The following is a 19,830-nucleotide window of genomic DNA, read 5'->3' as shown; positions in this document are numbered from 1 at the left end:
AAGAACCGGGGGGGGGGGGGGGGGGGGGGGGGGGGGGCGGGGCGGGGCCAAAGGAGTAAAGTAAAGAGTAACAAACAGCATCTGTGTGTGTGTGTGTGTGTGTGTGTGTGGCGGAGCGTTCAGGCGCTGCAGGTCCCTCCCAGGTCTCCGGTCAGACCTGGTCTCTGAAGGCCTCCAGGTCGAAGGCCGTGTCCAGGAAGCGCCGCAGCTCCACCAGGTGTGTGTTCTTGTTGCCGGTGGCCGGAGCGGCCGCCGGGCCCCGCCCAGCATACCTGAGGGGAGGGAGGGGGCGGAGTCACGCCTGTCCCCTGAGGAGAGTGTGTGTGTGTGTGAGGGTGTGTGTGTACCAGACGGGCTTGGCTCTCTGGATGGTGGTCCTGATGCGGGGCTTGACGTAGTCGTAGTAGCCCTGGTTCTTGTGCTCCTCCTGGCACCAGACCAGGTCGGCGTTGCAGAACCGCTCCGACTCCGCCTTCACCAGGTCGAACGGGAACGGAGAGAGCTGCGGGACCGCACAGGTGAGCCTGAGGCCCCGCCCACTGACCGCCCGGGTCCGGACCGGGTCAGGACCGGGTCAGGGCCGGACCGGGTCAGGACCGGGTCAGAAACGGACCGGGTCAGGGCCGGACCGGGTCAGGACCGGGTCAGAAACGGACCGGCTCAGGGCCGGACCACCCGGTCCGGGTCAGGGCCGGACCGGGTCAGGACCGGGTCAGGGCCGGACCGGGTCAGGACCGGACCGGGTCAACATTAATGTTTCCTCCTCGTCTGACCAGAGGGACGAGGGGAATGAGGTGAACCCGGTTCTTGAGTGTCCAGCCCTGGACCCCCGAGTCAGGACCATGCAGGACTTGTCTGCCGCTACAGGCTGCTGCTCTGGTCTGGGGGGGCCAGGTGTGGACCTGGACCTGGACCTGTACCTGCTCGATGCGGGCGATGGCCACGGTGGCGTCCAGGCCGCGGCTCCGCCTCTCTTTGGTCAGCTCGTAGTAAACCTTCCCGGTGCAGAAGATCAGACGCCGGACGTCCTCGGGACGCTGCGAGACCGGACCCTCATCGGGGATCAGCCTCTGGAAGTGGGTCCCTGCACAGCCATTAGCATTAGCATTAGCTTCACGGGTCTGAAGGCTCACCAGGCAATGTTAGCTTTAGCATTAGCAGTGTCACGAGGTAGCATTAGCTTTAGCATTAACAGTGTCACCAGGTAGCATTACCATTAGCAGTGTCACCAGGTAGCATTAGCTTTAGCAGTGTCATCAGGTGGCATTAGCCTTAGCATTAGCAGTGTTACCAGGCAGCATTAGCCTTAGCTTTAGCAGTGTCATCAGGTGGCATTAGCTTTAGCATTAGCAGTGTCACCAGGTAGAATTAGCTTTAGCAGTGTCATCTGGTGGCATTAGCTTTAGCATTAGCAGTGTCACCAGGTAGCATTAACTTTAGCATTAGCAGTGTCACCAGGTAGCATTAGCTTTAGCAGTGTCATCAGGTGGCATTAGCTTTAGCAGTGTCATCAGGTGGCATTAGCTTTAGCATTAGCAGTGTCACCAGGTAGCATTAGCTTTAGCATTATCAGTGTCACCAGGTAGCATTAGCTTTAGCATTAGCAGTGTCACCAGGTAGCATTAGCTTTAGCAGTGTCATCAGGTGGCATTAGCTTTAGCATTAGCAGTGTCACCAGGTAGCATTAGCTTTAGCATTAGCAGTGTCATCAGGTGGCATTAGCATTAGCAGTGTCACCAGGTAGCATTAGCTTTAGCAGTTTCATCAGGTGGCATTAGCTTTAGCATTAGCAGTGTTACCAGGCAGCATTAGCTTTAGCAGTGTCATCAGGTGGCATTAGCTTTAGCATTAGCAGTGTCACCAGGCAGCATTAGCTTTAGCAGTGTCATCAGGTGGCATTAGCTTTAGCATTAGCAGTGTCACCAGGTAGCATTAGCTTTAGCAGTGTCATCAGGTGGCATTAGCTTTAGCATTAGCAGTGTCACCAGGTAGCATTAGCTTTAGCAGTGTCATCAGGTGGCATTAGCAGTGTCACCAGGTAGCATTAGCTTTGGCATTAGCAGTGTCACCAGGTCGCATTAGCTTTAGCAGTGTCATCAGGTGGCATTAGCTTTAGCATTAGCAGTGTCATCAGGTGGCATTAGCTTTAGCATTAGCAGTGTCACCAGGTAGCATTAGCTTTAGCATTAGCAGTGTTACCAGGTAGCATTAGCTTTAGCAGTGTCATCAGGTGGCATTAGCAGTGTCACCAGGTAGCATTAGCTTTAGCATTAGCAGTGTCTCCAGGTAGCATTAGCTTTAGCATTAGCAGTGTCATCAGGTGTCTTTAGCTTTAGCAGTGTCATCAGGTGGCTTTAGCTGTAGCATTAGCAGTGTCACCAGGTAGCATTAGCGTTAGCAGTGTCATCAGGTGGCTTTAGCTTTAGCATTAGCAGTGTTACCAGGCAGCATCTGGTCGAAGCTGGCTCGAGCCTCCGGGTGGCGCAGCAGAGACTTGGGGGTGAAAACGATGAGCTGGAACACAAAGAGTCTGTCGTCAGGAACCCCGGCAACCACAACCATCTGAGGGTCTGGGTGGGTCTGTGGGGGACTGTGGGGGGCTGAGGGGGACTGCGGGGGTCTGGGGGGACTGTGGGGGCTGAGGGGGTCTGCGGGGGACTGTAGGGGGCTGAGGGGGACTGCGGGGGTCTGGGGGGGACTGTGGGGGCTGAGGGGGTCTGCGGGGGACTGTGGGAGCTGAGGGGGACTGTGGGGGTCTGCGGGGGACTGTGGGGGCTGAGGGGGACTGTGGGGGTCTGCGGGGGTCTGGGAGGGGTCCTGGTCCTACCGGCTTCCTGAAGGGCAGCAGGATCTGTCTTCGCAGGACGTGGAAGTAGTTTCCAGGACAGGAAGAGTTCACCACGATCCAGTTACAGTCGTACAGCTGGCGGACGGCGAAGTCCTCCGAGATGTTCTGGAGGGGAGGAGCAACAGTCAGAGTGAGAGGGTGAGGAGTGAGATAGTGAGGAGTGAGTGGGTGAGAGAGTGAGAGTGAGAGAGTGTCACTGCGTCTCACTGGCATCACATCTGGGTCGTCGTTACACATCTGCAGGAACCTTTCAGGCCGAGCCGAGGAATGTTCTGGACCCTGAAGACAAAACCACAGCGAGGACAGGTCACCCCCGGAACCAGGACCCCAGACCAGAACCCTGAGGAACCCCCAACCACAGCCGTGTAGCTGCCTAGCGGTGTAGCTGTATAAGAGTGTGGCCATATAGCAGTTCAGCGGTGTAGCTGCGTCGAGTTGTAGCGTTGTGGCTGTATATAAGAATGTGGCTGTATAGCAATGTAGCTGTGTCACAGTGTAGCAGTCTAACGGTGTAGCTGCGCCATGGTGTAGCGGTGTAGCTGTGTCGCGGTGTGGCCGTGTAGCAGTGTAGCTGTGTTGTGGTGTGACGGTGTAGCGTCCTGGCGGTGTTAGTGGTGTAGCGTCCTCGGGGTGTAGTGGTGTAGCTGTGTCGCGGTTTTAGTGGTGTAGCGTCCTCGGGGTGTAGTGGTGTAGCTGTGTCGCGGTGTTAGTGGTGTAGCGGCCTTGCGGTGTCGCGGTGTTAGCGTTGCAGCGTCCTGGCAGTGTAGCTGTGTCGTGGTGGTGTAGTGTCCTGGCGGTGTAGTGGTGTTAACGGTGTAGTGTCCTGGCGGTGTTAGCGGTGTAGCATCCTGGCGGTGTAGCTGTGTCGCGGTGTTGGCGTTGTAGTGTCCTGGTGGTGTAGCTGTGTCGCGGTGTTAGCGTTGTAGCATCCTGGCGGTGTCGCGGTGTTTTGTCCTGCGGTGTTAGCGGTGTAGTGTCCTGGCGGTGTAGCGTCCTGGAGGTGTAGCGTCCTGGCGGTGTAGCTGTGTCGCGGTGTTAGCGTTGTAGCGTCCTGGCGGTGTAGCTGTGTCGCGGTGTTAGCGTTGTAGCGTCCTGGCGGTGTCGCGGTGTTTTGTCCTGCGGTGTTAGCGGTGTAGTGTCCTGGCGGTGTAGCATCCTGGCGGGGTAGCTGTGTCACGGTGTAAAGTCCTGGCGGTGTAGCTGTGTCGTGGTGTAGCGTCCTGGCGGTGTAGCTGTGTCATGGTATTAGCGGTGTAGCGTCCTGGCGGTGTAAGCGTTGCAGCGTCCTGGTGGGGTAGCTGGGTCGCGCTGTAGCTGTGTTGTGCTTTAGCGGTGTTAGTGTTGTAGCATCCTGGTTGGGTAGCTGTGTCGCGGTGTAACGTCCTGGCGGTGTAGCTGTTTCGCGGTCTAGTGTTCTGGCAGTGTAGCTGTGTCATGGTGGTGTAGCGTCCTGGCGGTGTAAGCGTTGCAGCGTCCTGGCGGGGTAGCTGGGTCGCGCTGTAGCTGTGTTGTAGCATCCTGGTGGGGTAGCTGTGTCGCGGTCTAGTGTTCTGGCGGTGCAGCTGTGTTGTGGTGGTGTAGCGTCCTGGCGGTGTAGCGGTGTTAACGGTGTAGCGCCCTGGCGGGGTGGCTGTGTCGCATCCCGGCGGTGTAGCTGTGTCGTGGTGGTGCAGCGTCCTGGCGGTGTAGTGGTGTTAGCGTTGTAGCGTCCTGGCAGTGTAGCTGTGTTGCGGTGTAACGTCCTGGCAGTGTAGCTGTGTCGCGGTGTAACGTCCTGGCAGTGTAGCTGTGTCGCGTCCTGGCGGTGTAGCTGTGTCGCGTCCTGGTGGTGTAGCTGTGTCGTGTCCTGGCGGTGTAGCTGTGTCGTGGTGGTGCAGCGTCCTGGCGGTGTAGTGGTGTTGCGGTGTAACGTCCTGGCAGTGTAGCTGTGTCGCGGTGTAACGTCCTGGCGGTGTAGCTGTGTCGCGTCCTGGCGGTGTAGCTGTGTCGTGTCCTGGCGGTGTAGCTGTGTCGTGGTGGTGCAGCGTCCTGGCGGTGTAGCGGTGTTAACGGTGTAGCGCCCTGGCGGGGCGGCTGTGTCGCGCTGTGTCGCGCTGTAGCGCGCGGCGGGCCTCACCATGCCCTCCATGCCGTGCGGCAGCAGCAGCACGATGCCGTTCTGCCGGACCCACTTGGCCTGGCCCGGGCAGATGAACTGGTCGATGATGCACTGCGCCGTGTTGTGGAAGTCCCCGAACTGGGCCTCCCACAGGATCAGGGCGTTGGGGCTGGCCATGGCGAAGCCCAGCTCGAAGCCTGGGGACAGGAGACACGGAGACCGGGTCACACCGGGTCCCACCGGGTCCCACCGGGACTAAGGGACCGGGTCAGACTGGGTCAGACCGTGTCCGACCGGGACGAGGGGACACTCAGTGCAGGGTGACCTGGTGGTCAGGTGACCTGCCGGACTCACCGAGGACGCCGTACTCGGACAGAGAGCTGTTGCAGACGGTGTAGGGCGCCTGGTCCGGGGACAGGTGGTTCATGGGAATGCAGATCCTCTTGTCCACGTTCTGGTCGTGGAGGACATGATGGCGGTGGCTGAGGACACAGAGAACCCAGAGTCTTGGGCCAGAACCGGAACGTGTGGGTCAGAACCGGTCCGAACCAGAAGGTGGGGGTCAGTCACCTGAAGGTCCCGCGCTCCACGTCCTGGCCCGACAGCCGGATGTGGATCCCCTCCTTGAGCAGCGAGCCGAAGGCCATGTACTCCGCCAGGGCCCAGTCCACGGTTCGATTCCGGACCATCTCTGCCCGGGCCTTCAGGATGCGGCTCTGACCTGGTGGAGCAGACCGGTGGGTGGAGGCAGGGGGGGAAAGGGGGGGGGGGGGGGGGGGGGGGGGTGTTGCTCTGACCTCCATGGATGGTGAAGTCCTCCACAGGAACCGAAGACGCCACCTGACCGATGTGATGGAGGTTCTCCTCCGTCAGGCCGGTGGAGGCACACGTCATGGACTTGGGCTGACCGTCCAGAGTGAAGAAACCTGGGGGGGGGGGGTGGGGGGTGGAGGAGGGGTGGAGGAGGAGGCGAGGGGGAGGGGTGGAGGAGGAGGAGAGGGGGAGGGGTGGAGGAGGAGGAGGAGGAGGAGGCTTTTGGTTTCCAAGGTTCCTTCTTTTAACACGTCTAATCACTACAAATCAGACCCCCGGCCCGAACACAAAGCCCCAGAGGTCCCCCCCCCAGGCCCCTCTGCCACCCCCACCCCCCCACCTCCACCCACCGGGCCAGGGCGAGTCCAGCCAGTGCTTGATGTGGAGGATCTTCTCGTCTTTGGACCGGGCGTACGCCTCCTCGCAGATCTTGTCGTACTTGGCGATCTCCTCCTGGAAGGGAGCAGCGTTCCCATTGGCTGCCGGGTCTGGGACCGGGTCTGGGACCGGGTCTGGGACCGGCACCGGGACCGGCACCGGGACGGGGCGTTACCTCGTACTCCTGGCGGCTCACGGCGCCCTCGGCGATCAGCTTCTCGGCGTACTTGAGCAGCACCGGCTTCTGCTTCTTGATCTGCTTGTACATCAGCGGCTGCGTGAACATCGGCTCGTCCATCTCGTTGTGGCCCATCCGGCGGTAGCACACCTGCAGCACCGCAGAACCGCAGAACCCGCCGTCACAACCACCGCAGAACCACCGGAGGACCACCGGAGGACCACCAGAGGACCACCGGAGGACCACCAGAGGACCACCAGAGGACCACCGGAGGACCACCAGAGGACCACCGGAGGACCACCAGAGGACCACCAGAGGACCACCAGAGGACCACCGGAGGACCACACGGACCACCAGAGGACCACCGGAGGACCACCCCCCTCCCCCTCCAGGCCCCGCCCCCTCCCCCTCCAGGCCCCGCCCCCTCCCCCTCCAGGCCCCGCCCCCTCCCCCTCCAGGCCCTGCCCCCTCCCCTCTCCAGCCCCCTCCCCCTCCAGGCCCCGCCCCCTCCAGCCCCCTCCCCCTCCAGGCCCCGCCCCTCTCACCAGGTCCACCACCACGTCCTTGTGGAAGGTGGCCCTCCACTCGGCCGCCACCTTGCAGACGTAGATGACGGCCTCGGGGTCGTCGGCGTTGACGTGGAAGATGGGCGCGTTGACGACGCGCGCCACGTCGGTGGGGTACGGCGACGAGCGCGCCATGCGGGGGTCGGTGGTGAATCCGATCTGCGGGCGCAGGGAGGCGGGTCACGGCCAGCTCCGCCCGCCGCGGCGGCGGCGGACGCGGCGGGGCCTCACCTGGTTGTTGACCACCACGTGCACGGTGCCGTGCGTGGTGTAGGACGGCAGGTCGGACAGGTGGAAGGTCTCATACACGATGCCCTGACCGGCGAACGCCGCGTCTCCGTGCAGCAGGATGGACATGACCTGCACGCACACACGCACGCACGCACGCACGCACGCACGCACGCACGCACGCACGCACGCACGCACGCACGCACGCACACACACACACACACACACACACACACACACAGCCATCACAGTTAACCGCAACACACACTGCAGACGGCAGAGACAAGAACTGGACGGAGACTACAGACGGACAGAAACTACCGACGGATGGAGACTACAGACGGACAGAGGCTACAGACAGACAAAGACTACAGACAGACAGAGACTACAGACGGACAAAGACTACAGACGGACAGAGACTACAGACAGACAAAGACTACAGACAGACAGAGACTACAGACAGACAGAGACTACAGACAGACAGAAGCTACAGACAGACGGAGAGTACAGACGGACAAACGGACAGACTACAGACGAACAGACAACAGTCGGACAGGGACTCTCGGGGAGAACCTGCAAAACAGGTCCTGGACGGCCCGTTGCCACGGTAACAGACTGACCCGCTTGCCGTCGTTGTCTCCGCAGTAGAACTGCTCGGCCTTGGTCTTGCCCTGGACCACGGGGTCCACGGCCTCCAGGTGGGACGGGTTGGCCACCAGAGACAGCGTGATGTTCCGGTCTGTCACCCGGTTGATCCTCCGGTGGTACATGCCCAGGTGGTACTTCACGTCTCCAGAACCCTGAGGGGACCGCAGCCGAGTGAGGACAGGAAGGGACGCGACGGAGGACAGGAAGTGACACGACGGAGGACAGGAAGTGACACGACGGAGGACAGGAAGTGAGGAGGAGAAGAAGTGATGTGTAGAGAAGAGGAAGTAACTCAAGGAAAGGAAGTAGGTGCGTTGGACGTGAGAAAGCCAGAGGCAGACCTTCAAGACTTCTGAGCCGCCCCGCCCAGATGTGGCCCGGGTCACTGATACGTAGGACCTACGTAGGGCGTCGAAGACTGGCGAGACCCGAACCAGGTGGGTCCCAGACGGCCTGGTCACAATCAGCATTGACTCCAGGTGGACAGCAGACTGAAAAATTCAGCCTCAACAAACTGTGCCAATTTTTATTTTCACTATACTACAGTTTTCGAGCAATCAGATGCAAAAAAATTCATCCAGTAATCTTATTTGGTAGTAAAATGGTGATCAGTTAAAGATGTCGAGGTAAAATGGGGTCTGGACTCTACATTAGCATGACCTGGATAGCATAACAAGACTTAAAACGGATGAAGAGCATCACTACAACTTAATAAACTCAGTTGTTTGTTTAATTTAGTAAAATATATGAACAGAACTCTGCTTTATTGCCCATCAAATGACCACAAAAGACTCTATAACGTGCAAATGTGATGAAATATGTGGAAAATAAATGATCTTTTCTGCAAACTTAATATAAATGTCTGCACATACAATTTGCACATTGCTGGATTGCTGTAATTTATGTTTCTTAACTGATTTGTATCAAATGAACAACAACTGCATTATTTCTGAAATCTTGACACTCAGAAGTTTGTAAAACGTCCTATTGGGCCGATGAATCGGCCAATCCGATGAATCGGTCGACCTCTAACTGGTAGTGCAGTGAAATAACATAAAGTCACTGAAATGGTTGTTTAAATTATCTGGCAATTACCATTACCAAATTTACCAAATGAGAATGTTCCCGTAGCATTATGCGAGTTATTCAAAAAGAGGAATTTTGGAATTCAAAGTCCTTGCTTCGATTCTCTGTGTTAGTTTTCTGTGGGTAAAAGATGTACTTTTAGGCAAATATGTTGTCTTGAGAGTTGTAGATAAATACACCCCTTTTCAACATGCTCACATGTTCCAATAATATCAAGAATTTCAACTTCTAAGTGGAATAACAAAATGCGAGGGTATGGACACTACATGGGGGACGGACACGACAACTGCAAACTACAGATCCCATTTGCAGCTGTTGTAATATTAATTGTGTGCACTATATCCACAACATATCATCGTTCAAATAGTGCTACCCAGGTATATAAAATAGAACATTCAGCTCAAGCCAAATACATAGTAGGAATGAGGAACTGGATAGGGGTACGGACACGACCGGAAATTCTGGACATGGAGATACTATATTAGTTCAGCCTTTGTAACTTCATAGATAGTATATTGCTGATGCTATTTTTGGTCAGAAACTGATCCAATACCATAATAGATATATTTTAGACATGGCCTTGGCTTATATTGTGCTTATTTAAAAAAATAAGTCTCCATTAAGTCAAAAATCAGCTGAAATAGAGAAATATATAACGAGTTGAGCTTCCAGCTTCGCGGAACACAGCTCGGCCCCCACAGCTCGAATTTGCACGAAACAACCTGCAAAATAAAAGTAATCACATCCATTATCAAAGAACATCACAGTATTTCAATATATTTCTGATTTCCTTTGAAAATGAAGCTCCTAAAATTCAAACAATCTTGTTTTGACCAGATATAACGCCCTTTTTCCTACAAAAAACCTTACATCAAATCGTCTTGGCGAAGATGATCAATGAAACATGCAGAAATAAATGCATGTTGTTGTTTCAGTAAGCCATTGGCTGTCCAAACACACTCTCAAACGCATTCAAACACGAGCCGACACCACATTAGAAGACAATAACAACACACACAATACATTCCACAGGAAGATTGTGACCAGGCCGAGAGGAGCCGCTGTGAGCTGCTGGAGAGCAACTCGCCCTGCCTGGCCCAGCGCTCCGGTTCAGACCGGCCGGGGATTGGACCCCAGCCCTCTCCTCAATGACAACACGCTTCATTTGCATAAATACACACCCAGTCCCGGCTCCAGCCCGGGGTGGGGGGGGGTGGGGGGGGGGGGGGGGGGGGGGGGGGGGGGGGCGCAAAGGTGGCGAAAATGCAACGGAGCAACACAACAACAGAATCCACAGACCAGAGACCTGTTCCACCATGTCCAGCAACATATGATCGTGAACCACACTGTGAAAAGCACCAGCAGCAGCAGAGCAGCAGACAGAAGCAGCAGCTCTCTGCTTCAGACCTGCAGCTCCTCTTTCTGTTGGAATGTTCAGGAAAAAACTTTAGGAAAAAGACCCCTCTGACAGCCAGGGGGGGCAAGGAGGCACAGGCGGGGGCATTGCCCCCTACTGACCCCCTGACGCCGGGCCTGTGAACCCCCCCACGGTGGAGTCATGAGAAACAGACATGGAGAACCCAGGGCTGTCCCAGTGGGAGGCTGACTGATAGCTCCGCCCACGGCGCCGTCTGCTTCGTCTAGCTCCGCCTACCTCTGGCTTTGCCATCGTGAACGCACCGAGTGACTTGGTGGAGGACAGGAAGTGACAGTAGAGGACAGGAAGTGAAACGGCGAGGACAGGAAGTGACACGATGGAGGACAGGAAGTGACGGTGAGGACAGGAAGTGACACGGTGAGGACAGGAAGTGACATGATGGAGGACAGGAAGTGACGGTGGAGGACAGGAAGTGACACGATGGAGGACAGGAAGTGACGGTGGAGGACAGGAAGTGACACGATGGAGGACAGGAAGTGACATGATGGAGGACAGGAAGTGACGGTGGAGGACAGGAAGTGACACGATGGAGGACAGGAAGTGACACGGTGAGGACAGGAAGTGACAAGGAGGAGAAGAAGTGATGTGTAGAGAAGAGGAAGTAACTTAAAAACAGAAAGTGACTTGGTGGAGGGCAGGAAGTGACTTGGTGGAGGGCAGGAAGTGCTTTGGTAGAGGACAGACGTGATAGAGGACAGGAAGTGACACGGTGGAGGACAGGACGCAGGCTGTCCAGGTACCTCGTCAGCAGCTTCCAGCTTGGAGTCGAACTGACAGAAAATCTGTTCCAATTCTTTACGAATCACGTTCGCCAGGACGTTGAGACGACCTCTGAAAAACAGAGAGGTGAGAGTGGAACACACACAAACACACACACACTCTCTCTCTCTCTCTCTCTCTCTCTCTGGCGGCGTGTGTGTGCTACCTGTGCGGCATGCCCATGATGACGTTCTCCACTCCGTTCTCCGACGAATAATCAATGATGGTTTTCAGAGCCGGAATCAGAGACTCACAACCTTCTAGACCAAAACGCTTCTCAGCAGACCATTTCTTCTGGAGGAACTCCTCGAACCTAGACACACACACACACACACACACACACACACACACACACACACACACACAGCCTGTCTGTTTAGAGGCGCTGAGCTGTTCTCTTCTGTCCTTAAGCCTGGTCTCTCTGCCCCCCTCCTGCAGCCTCCCCTCTGTCTGTCTGTCCGTCTGTGTCTCTGTCCCTCTGTCTCCACCTGGTGGAGCGGACCATGCGGGCCAGCAGTGTCCTCTTGTCCTCCAGGGTGAACTTCATGACGTCCGGAGTCTCGAACTTCTGTCGGATCCACTGGCACTGCTCCAGGTCGTTGATGAACATGAACTCCACGCCGATGTGCTGGCAGTACGCCATCTGCAGGGACGGGACAGCGTCAGCCCGCGTCTCCGTGGCAACCGGGCCACGGGCCCGCGTCTCCGTGGCAACGGGGCCCGCGTCTCGGCGGTGTCCGTACCTCCAGTCGGCGGATGATCTCCTTGAGCGGCAGAGCGCTCTCCGAGCCGCCGATGAAGGTCGTCGTCGGGAGGCGGAAGACCTTCTCCAGGTCCGACTCCTCCAGCCCGTAGAACCCTGCAGTCCCACGATGCACCACGGGACGCAGCCGCACCAAGGAACGACACACAACATGCAGAGGTCACACAGAGGTCAGAGGTCAGCAGCAGGCAGGCAGGCAGGCCCATCCCTCACACGCGGTTGGCCAGTCAGTCGGACAGCCAATCACACGGCCGGTCAGTCAGACAGACAGACCATCAGACGGTGGTTCAGTCAGTCGAGAGGGAGCAGGTAGAGCGGGGAAGATGGGGTGGTCGGAGGTGGAGGCAGGTCAGGGGGCAGGTGGAGGTGGAGGCAGGTCAGGGGGCAGGTGGAGGTGGAGGCAGGTCAGGGGGCAGGTGGGGGTGGAGGCAGGTCAGGGGGCAGGTGGGGGTGGAGGCAGGTGGAGGCATCAGGAGGAAGTTAGCCATTAGCATGGCTAATCCGCGGTTCCACATCACGTTCTCTCACTTCACCACGTTTTCCAGTTTCTGGTCAAAGTTTCTCCATCAAACTGAAACTGCCTGTTAGCAGTTAGCACCGTTAGCATTATTACAGCTGTTAGTCCTGTAAGCATTGTTAGCTCTGCTATAGCTGTTAGCACTGCTTGAGCAGTTAGCGCTGTTAGCATTATTAGTGGTGTTAGCGTTAGCTCTGTTTATCACAGGTTGTCACTGTTCAAGCAATTAGCTCTGTTAGCTCTGTTAGCTCTGTTAGCTCTGTTAGCTCTGTTAGCTCTGACCACACTGCTGCGTTCAGCTCGTCCAATCAGCTGCAGGCCGGCTGGTGATTGGACGAGCTGACAGGAAGCAGGTGGTGAGCCGACTTCTCGCCTGTTTGTTCATTCAGACACCAGGGGGCAGTAGGGGGCTGGACGGGGCAAAGAACTCCTGCCAATCCACACAGCCGGATCAGACTGACAGCGAGCTCAGCCAATCACAAGAGGAGAACAGCCTGGCCGGCCAATCAGAACCGAGAGCCCGTCTGCAGCGAGCAGGAAGCTCATTACTCCTCAGTTTCAATCCAGACGATAACGGAAGAACCACACACACACACACACACACACACACACACACACACACACACACACACACACACACTTTACCCTCCGTCTGCAGCTAATCTCTGAAACACGTCGCCAGAGGGCAGAGGGAGCTTAGAAGAAACTTGAAACATGTTAAAGTAAGGGTGTGTGTGTGTGTGTGTGTGTGTGTGTGTGTGTGTGTGTGTGTGTGTGTGTGTGTGTGTAGGTTTCCTCTGCAGCAGCAGTCGCTCTCCCCTTGAGGCGACTGAACACTTGTCCCCCGGCGGTCCTGCAGGACGGCGTCCCCTGCTGCCAGAGGCTCACGGCATGGCAGAGAAAGTATCGTTGTAATCTGATTACACCTGAACAGTAATCTGACCCCAGACACTCGCTGATCACTGATGAACAGAAGACTGTTTCCATGGAAACTGGGAGGTGGGCAGTGGTTACTGGAGAGGTGGGTGAGGCCTCACTGTACAAGACCAGACCTGGACCAGGGTGTGGACCGGGCCATGGAACCAGTCTGGGACCTGTTCCAGGGGGTCCTGGACCGGGCCATGGAACCAGTCTGGGACCTGTTCCAGGGGGTCCTGGACCGGGCCATGGAACCAGTCTTCGACCTGTTCCAGGGGGTCCTGGACCGGGCCATGGAACCAGTCTGGGACCTGTTCCAGGGGGTCCTGGACCGGGCCATGGAACCAGTCTGGGACCTGTTCCAGGGGGTCCTGGACCGGGCCATGGAACCAGTCTGGGACCTGTTCCAGGGGGTCCTGGACCGGGCCATGGAACCAGTCTTCGACCTGTTCCAGGGGGTCCTGGACCGGGCCATGGAACCAGTCTGGGACCTGTTCCAGGGGGTCCTGGACCGGGCCATGGAACCAGTCTTCGACCTGTTCCAGGGGGTCCTGGACCGGGCCATGGAACCAGTCTGGGACCTGTTCCAGGGGGTCTCAGCCCGGCGGTTGACCGGGTCCTGGACAGGGTCCTGGAATGGGGTGTGGACCAGGTCCTGGACCACCGAGCTGCTGCAGAGGAAAGGGACGGGGACGGACTACAGGGTCCTACCTCCCACCGTGAGAACTCTCAGCCTGTCCTGGAACACTGCCAGGTCTGGTCACCAGCAGGGGGCAGCACAGGGAGAAACACCCGGAAACACTGTTAGTCTCCTGCAGCCAGCAGACCCAGAACAATGGACTACAGCAGGACACATACAGCACCACAGCTACAGCGCTATAGCTACAGCGCCACAGCTACAGTGTCACAGCTACAGCGTCACAGCTACATGCCTCAACTACAGCACCACAGCTACAGCGCTATAGCTACAGCACCACAGGTACAGTGCCTCAACTACAGTATCACAGCTATGCCTCAACTACAGCGCCACAGCTACAGCACTACAGCGCCGCAGCTACAGTGCCGCAGCTACAGCGCCACAGCTACATGCCTCAACTACAGCACCATAGCTACAGCGCCACAGCTACAGCACCACAGCTACAGCGCTATAGCTACAGCGCCACAGCGCTATAGCTACAGCGCCACAGCTACAGCATCACAGCTACAGCGCCTGAGCTACATGCCTCAACTACAACACCTCAATTACAGTCCCACAGCTACATGCCTCAACTACAGTGCCTCAACTACAGTGCCACAGATACAGCGCCACAGCAACATGCCTCAATTACAGCACTATAGCTACATGCCTCAGCTACAGCACTAGACCTACATCACCACAGCGACAGCACTATAGCTACAGCTTCACTGCTACAGCACCACAACTCCGCCCACTTTACAGCACCTCAGCTACAGCCCCACAGCTGTCGTGCCTCAACTACAGCGCCTCAGCAGCTAAAAGTACCGCAGCTACACATAACACAGCTCCAGTTACAGACACAAATCCAGCTCCAGGTCCAGGTCCAGCTACAGCTCCAGGTTCAGGTCCAGCTACAGCTACAGGTCCAGGTCCAGCTACAGCTACAGCTCCAGGTCCAGCTACAGCTACAGGTCCAGGTCCAGCTCCAGGTCCAGGTCCAGCTACAGCTACAGCTCCAGGTCCAGCTACAGCTACAGCTCCAGGTCCAGCTACAGCTACAGCTCCAGGTCCAGCTACAGGTCCAGGTCCAGGTCCAGCTACAGGTCCAGGTCCAGCTACAGGTCCAGGTCCAGCTACAGCTACAGGTCCAGGTCCAGCTACAGGTCCAGGTCCAGGTCCAGGTCCAGCTACAGGTCCAGGTCCAGCTACAGCTACAGGTCCAGGTCCAGCTACAGGTCCAGGTCCAGGTCCAGCTACAGGTCCAGGTCCAGGTCCAGGTCCAGGTCCAGCTACAGGTCCAGCTACAGCTACAGCTCCAGGTCCAGGTCCAGCTACAGCTACAGCTCCAGGTCCAGCTACAGGTCCAGGTCCAGGTCCAGCTACAGGTCCAGGTCCAGCTACAGGTCCAGGTCCAGCTACAGCTACAGCTCCAGGTCCAGCTACAGGTCCAGGTCCAGGTCCAGCTACAGGTCCAGGTCCAGCTACAGGTCCAGGTCCAGGTCCAGCTACAGGTCCAGGTCCAGCTACAGGTCCAGGTCCAGCTACAGGTCCAGGTCCAGCTACAGGTCCAGGTCCAGCTACAGCTACAGGTCCAGGTCCAGCTACAGGTCCAGGTCCAGGTCCAGGTCCAGCTACAGGTCCAGGTCCAGCTACAGCTACAGGTCCAGGTCCAGCTACAGGTCCAGGTCCAGGTCCAGCTACAGGTCCAGGTCCAGGTCCAGGTCCAGGTCCAGCTACAGGTCCAGCTACAGCTACAGCTCCAGGTCCAGGTCCAGCTACAGGTCCAGGTCCAGGTCCAGCTACAGGTCCAGGTCCAGGTCCAGCTACAGGTCCAGGTCCAGGTCCAGGTCCAGCTACAGGTCCAGGTCCAGCTACAGGTCCAGGTCCAGGTCCAGCTACAGGTCCAGGTCCAGGTCCAGGTCCAGCTACAGGTCCAGGTCCAGGTCCAGGTCCAGCTACAGGTCCAGGTCCAGGTCCAGGTCCAGCTACAGGTCCAGGTCCAGGTCCAGGTCCAGCTACAGGTCCAGGTCCAGGTACAGGTCCAGGTCCAGCTACAGGTCCAGGTCCAGCTACAGGTCCAGGTCCAGGTCCAGGTCCAGGTCCAGGTCCAGCTACAGGTCCAGGTCCAGCTACAGGTCCAGGTCCAGGTCCAGCTACAGGTCCAGGTCCAGGTCCAGCTACAGGTCCAGGTCCAGGTCCAGGTCCAGCTACAGGTCCAGGTCCAGGTCCAGGTCCAGGTCCAGCTACAGGTCCAGGTCCAGCTACAGGTCCAGGTCCAGGTCCAGGTCCAGGTCCAGGTCCAGCTACAGGTCCAGGTCCAGCTACAGGTCCAGGTCCAGGTCCAGGTACAGGTCCAGGTCCAGCTACAGGTCCAGGTCCAGTACGGTACAGGTCCAGGTCAGGTCCAGGTCCAGGTCCAGCTACAGGTCCAGGTCCAGCTACAGGTCCAGGTCCAGGTCCAGCTACAGGTCCAGTCCAGCTACAGGTCCAGGTCCAGGTCCAGCTACAGCTACAGGTCCAGGTCCAGCTACAGGTCCAGGTCCAGGTCCAGCTACAGGTCCAGGTCCAGGTCCAGGTCCAGCTACAGGTCCAGGTCCAGGTCCAGGTCCAGCTACAGGTCCAGGTCCAGGTCCAGGTCCAGCTACAGGTCCAGGTCCAGGTCCAGGTCCAGGTCCAGGTCCAGCTACAGGTCCAGGTCCAGCTACAGGTCCAGGTCCAGGTCCAGGTACAGGTCCAGGTCCAGCTACAGGTCCAGGTCCAGCTACAGGTCCAGGTCCAGGTCCAGGTCCAGGTCCAGGTACAGGTCCAGGTCCAGCTACAGGTCCAGGTCCAGGTACAGGTCCAGGTCCAGCTACAGGTCCAGGTCCAGCTACAGGTCCAGGTCCAGGTCCAGGTCCAGGTCCAGGTCCAGGTCCAGCTACAGGTCCAGGTCCAGCTACAGGTCCAGGTCCAGGTCCAGGTACAGGTCCAGGTCCAGCTACAGGTCCAGGTCCAGCTACAGGTCCAGGTCCAGGTCCAGGTCCAGGTCCAGGTCCAGCTACAGGTCCAGGTCCAGCTACAGGTCCAGGTCCAGGTCCAGCTACAGCTACAGGTCCAGGTCCAGCTACAGGTCCAGGTCCAGGTCCAGCTACAGGTCCAGGTCCAGGTCCAGGTCCAGCTACAGCAGGGTTCTACAGCCTCTACGACCAGCAGAGCGGTTGTAGTGAGGCTGTGTCAGGCGGAGCCTCCCGGGGCCATAAACAACACTGAGCCTCTAAAGGGATAGTTCTGGATTTTTGACATGAATCTGCACGGCCTCCCCGTCAGCAGTGTACTTCATTCACACAGACTGACCCCTGACCCCTGACCCCTGACCCCTGACCCGACAGCGTCCAGTGAGCGGAGATCCTGTCCGGTTTTGGTCTAGACAAACGTAGTTCGGCAAGTTTGCCGGGGTCCCGAAAATGAAGCGTTTTTCTTCTCAAACCAACATGTGTTTGAAGAGTGAGACATTTCCATCACAAACCGTCTCCCAGGAGAAAGAAAACCTGCTGAGCGCTCGGCTCTTCTTCTCTCCCTGCACATCCCTCCACGCCTCCAGCTGGCCGCCGCGCTGCTTTAACTAGTCAGCTCCGGACTACTTTGATCTGGACCTAAACCGGACAGGATCTCCGCTCACTGGACGCTGTCAGGGGTCAGGGGTCAGGGGTCAGTCTGTGTGACTGCACCACACCGCTGACGGGGACGCCGTACAGATTCATGTCAAAAATCCCGAACTGTCCCTCTGAAACGAGGCCAAAGCAGCTGGAGAAGTTTATCTTTGGCTTTGATTCACAAACACGCCTGTATGTTCGGGTGTGTTCATGAAGTTTAAAGCTGGGGTAAAACAGCACCCCCTTGTGGTCGTCACGGGAGTGCCAGAGGCCGGGGGAGACCCCGCCCCCCCGGAGTGGAGCCCTGGAGGCGGCCGGTTCTCGCACTGCGGCGCCTTCCTGCGACTCCTGTAGCCGAGCCGGCCCCGGCCGTCTGGACCTGTCCCTTCTGCTGGACGCCACCAGCGAGGCTGGGACGGGGGACCTGTCCACTGGGGGTCCCGGTTCCTCCAGAACCTCGCCCCGGCTGGTCCGAGGTCTCCCGAGATCGGTGGAGCAACAATTTATGTAAGAAGTTTAAAGTGGAGTTCAGAGCAGAGTACTCTCCTACATTTGGAGCTCCTCAGTCCTGCTCCTCCTTCAAGCCGTCGTTTTTGACACATTTTGAAATGTTCGCCGTTTAACCCCTGTGACCTCTTCTGAACCCGCTCTGCTGCTTTCCTCCAACCACACTTCTTCTTCTAGACTCCAGACACCCCAGGCGCTTCAGCTCTTCTGGCCTTTTCCCTCCATCTCCATCAGCTGGTTCTCCTGATTTGACGACAACCTTTTTCGATTCCCCTTTGACCCGAGACGGACCCTGTCTGACCTGGACCAGGACTGAGCTGTCACTACCAGGAACAGCTACAGGTACAGGTGACCCGAGACAGACCCTGTCTGACCTGGACCAGGACTGAGCTGTCACTACCAGGAACAGCTACAGGTACAGGTGACCCGAGACGGACCCTGTCTGACCTGGACCAGGACTGAGCTGTCACTACCAGGAACAGCTACAGGTACAGGTGACCCGAGACAGACCCTGGCCTGACCTGGACCAGGACTGAGCTGTCACTGCAGAAGAAAGTTCAATGTTCACGTTTCATGTTGTGAAGGCTTCCTGGAGCCGCTACCGAGGGACTGACGAGCCACATGTGGCCCCAGAGCCACAGGTTGAACACCGCTGAGCTACAGGTACTAGTCCAGGAACAGATACAGGTCCAGGTCCAGAACAGCACCAGGTCCAGGTCCAGAACAGCACCAGGTCCAGAACAGCACCAGGTCCAGGTCCAGAACAGCACCAGGTCCAGAACAGCACCAGGTCCAGAACAGCACCAGGTCCAGGTCCAGAACAGCACCAGGTCCAGGTCCAGAACAGCACCAGGTCCAGGTCCAGAACAGCACCAGGTCCAGGTCCAGAAAGCTTAGGTCTACAGGTGCAGCAGCTACAGGCGTCCTGGGAGTCGGCCTTGCTTGGGTCCGTTAGTCTGAACCCGGTCTGGTTTTGATCAGAGAACAACTGCTGTCGAGACCGTAGACCAGTGGTTCTCTCCACGTAGACCGTAGCCCGGAATGATCCAGGTCAGGTCCTACATGGAGGTGTGGAAGGTTCCAGGACGGTTCAGGAGAACGGCTCTGTGGTCATGTGACTGAAAGACTTCACTTCTACTTCTAAACATCTTCAATGAAGGATTCTGAACTGTTCTACAAATGTTCTAGAAATCTCATCATGGACCCCCAGAGGGCCTCATACCCCCGTTTGGGAACCACTGCTACAACCATAGTTACTGGACCCGGACTGGACCCGGACTGGACCCGGACTGGACCCGGACCTGGAAACAAGCCATCAGCAGCTGAACAACCCAAGACGTCTGAATGAAGGACAGCGGAAGCCTGAGGACAGCCTGAGGGACAGACAGCTGGACAGGTCTGTCTCCACAGCGCGGAGCAGGAGCAGCAGTGGGAGGAGCGGGGGCCGGGGGGGCCAGGGGGCCCGGGGGGGGGGGGGGGGGGTTGGGGGGGGTACTCCTCACCCAGCTTGTCGGAGGAGGTGATAATGTCAGTGGGGACACAGGAGTCCAGGTCAGCGTCCATGATGCCAAGAGGGTCCAGCTGGGCCACATGGTGACCCCGGATCTATGGCAGGAGGAGGAGGAGGAGAGGAGGAGGAGGGTGGAAGAGAGGAGGAGGAGGTGGAGGAGGGTGGAGGAGGAGGAGGAGGTGGAGGTGGAGGAGAGGAGGAGGAGAGGAGGTGGAGGTGGAGGAGAGGAGGAGGAGGTGGAAGAGAGGAGGAGGAGAGGAGGAGGAG

General features: G+C 57.6%; 1 protein-coding gene across 1 annotated transcript in view; it reads right to left on the bottom strand.

The window, feature by feature from the left end:
• Positions 1-22: 22 nt before the first annotated feature.
• LOC115397974 (2-oxoglutarate dehydrogenase, mitochondrial) overlaps positions 23-19,830 on the bottom strand; it is a 37,508-nt gene continuing 17,700 nt past the window's right edge. Inside the window, exons 4-23 of the mRNA XM_030104542.1 lie at positions 19,556-19,658; positions 11,784-11,899; positions 11,529-11,683; positions 11,207-11,353; positions 11,022-11,112; positions 7,730-7,909; positions 7,113-7,241; positions 6,861-7,040; positions 6,313-6,465; positions 6,110-6,212; positions 5,744-5,872; positions 5,517-5,667; positions 5,301-5,428; positions 4,965-5,143; positions 3,056-3,127; positions 2,828-2,953; positions 2,442-2,514; positions 921-1,084; positions 348-502; positions 23-272 (exon numbers count right to left, since the gene is read on the bottom strand). Coding sequence (XP_029960402.1) covers positions 152-272; positions 348-502; positions 921-1,084; positions 2,442-2,514; positions 2,828-2,953; positions 3,056-3,127; positions 4,965-5,143; positions 5,301-5,428; positions 5,517-5,667; positions 5,744-5,872; positions 6,110-6,212; positions 6,313-6,465; positions 6,861-7,040; positions 7,113-7,241; positions 7,730-7,909; positions 11,022-11,112; positions 11,207-11,353; positions 11,529-11,683; positions 11,784-11,899; positions 19,556-19,658 — 2,655 coding nt within the window. The 3' untranslated portion in view covers positions 23-151. The remainder of the gene's footprint in view (positions 273-347; positions 503-920; positions 1,085-2,441; positions 2,515-2,827; positions 2,954-3,055; positions 3,128-4,964; positions 5,144-5,300; positions 5,429-5,516; positions 5,668-5,743; positions 5,873-6,109; positions 6,213-6,312; positions 6,466-6,860; positions 7,041-7,112; positions 7,242-7,729; positions 7,910-11,021; positions 11,113-11,206; positions 11,354-11,528; positions 11,684-11,783; positions 11,900-19,555; positions 19,659-19,830) is intronic.

This window comes from Salarias fasciatus, chromosome 12 (genome assembly GCF_902148845.1).
Source record: "Salarias fasciatus chromosome 12, fSalaFa1.1, whole genome shotgun sequence".
Classification (NCBI taxonomy): domain Eukaryota; kingdom Metazoa; phylum Chordata; class Actinopteri; order Blenniiformes; family Blenniidae; genus Salarias; species Salarias fasciatus.
The sequence above is the reverse complement of the archived record's forward strand: the minus strand, read 5'-3'. Positions and strand labels throughout refer to the sequence as shown.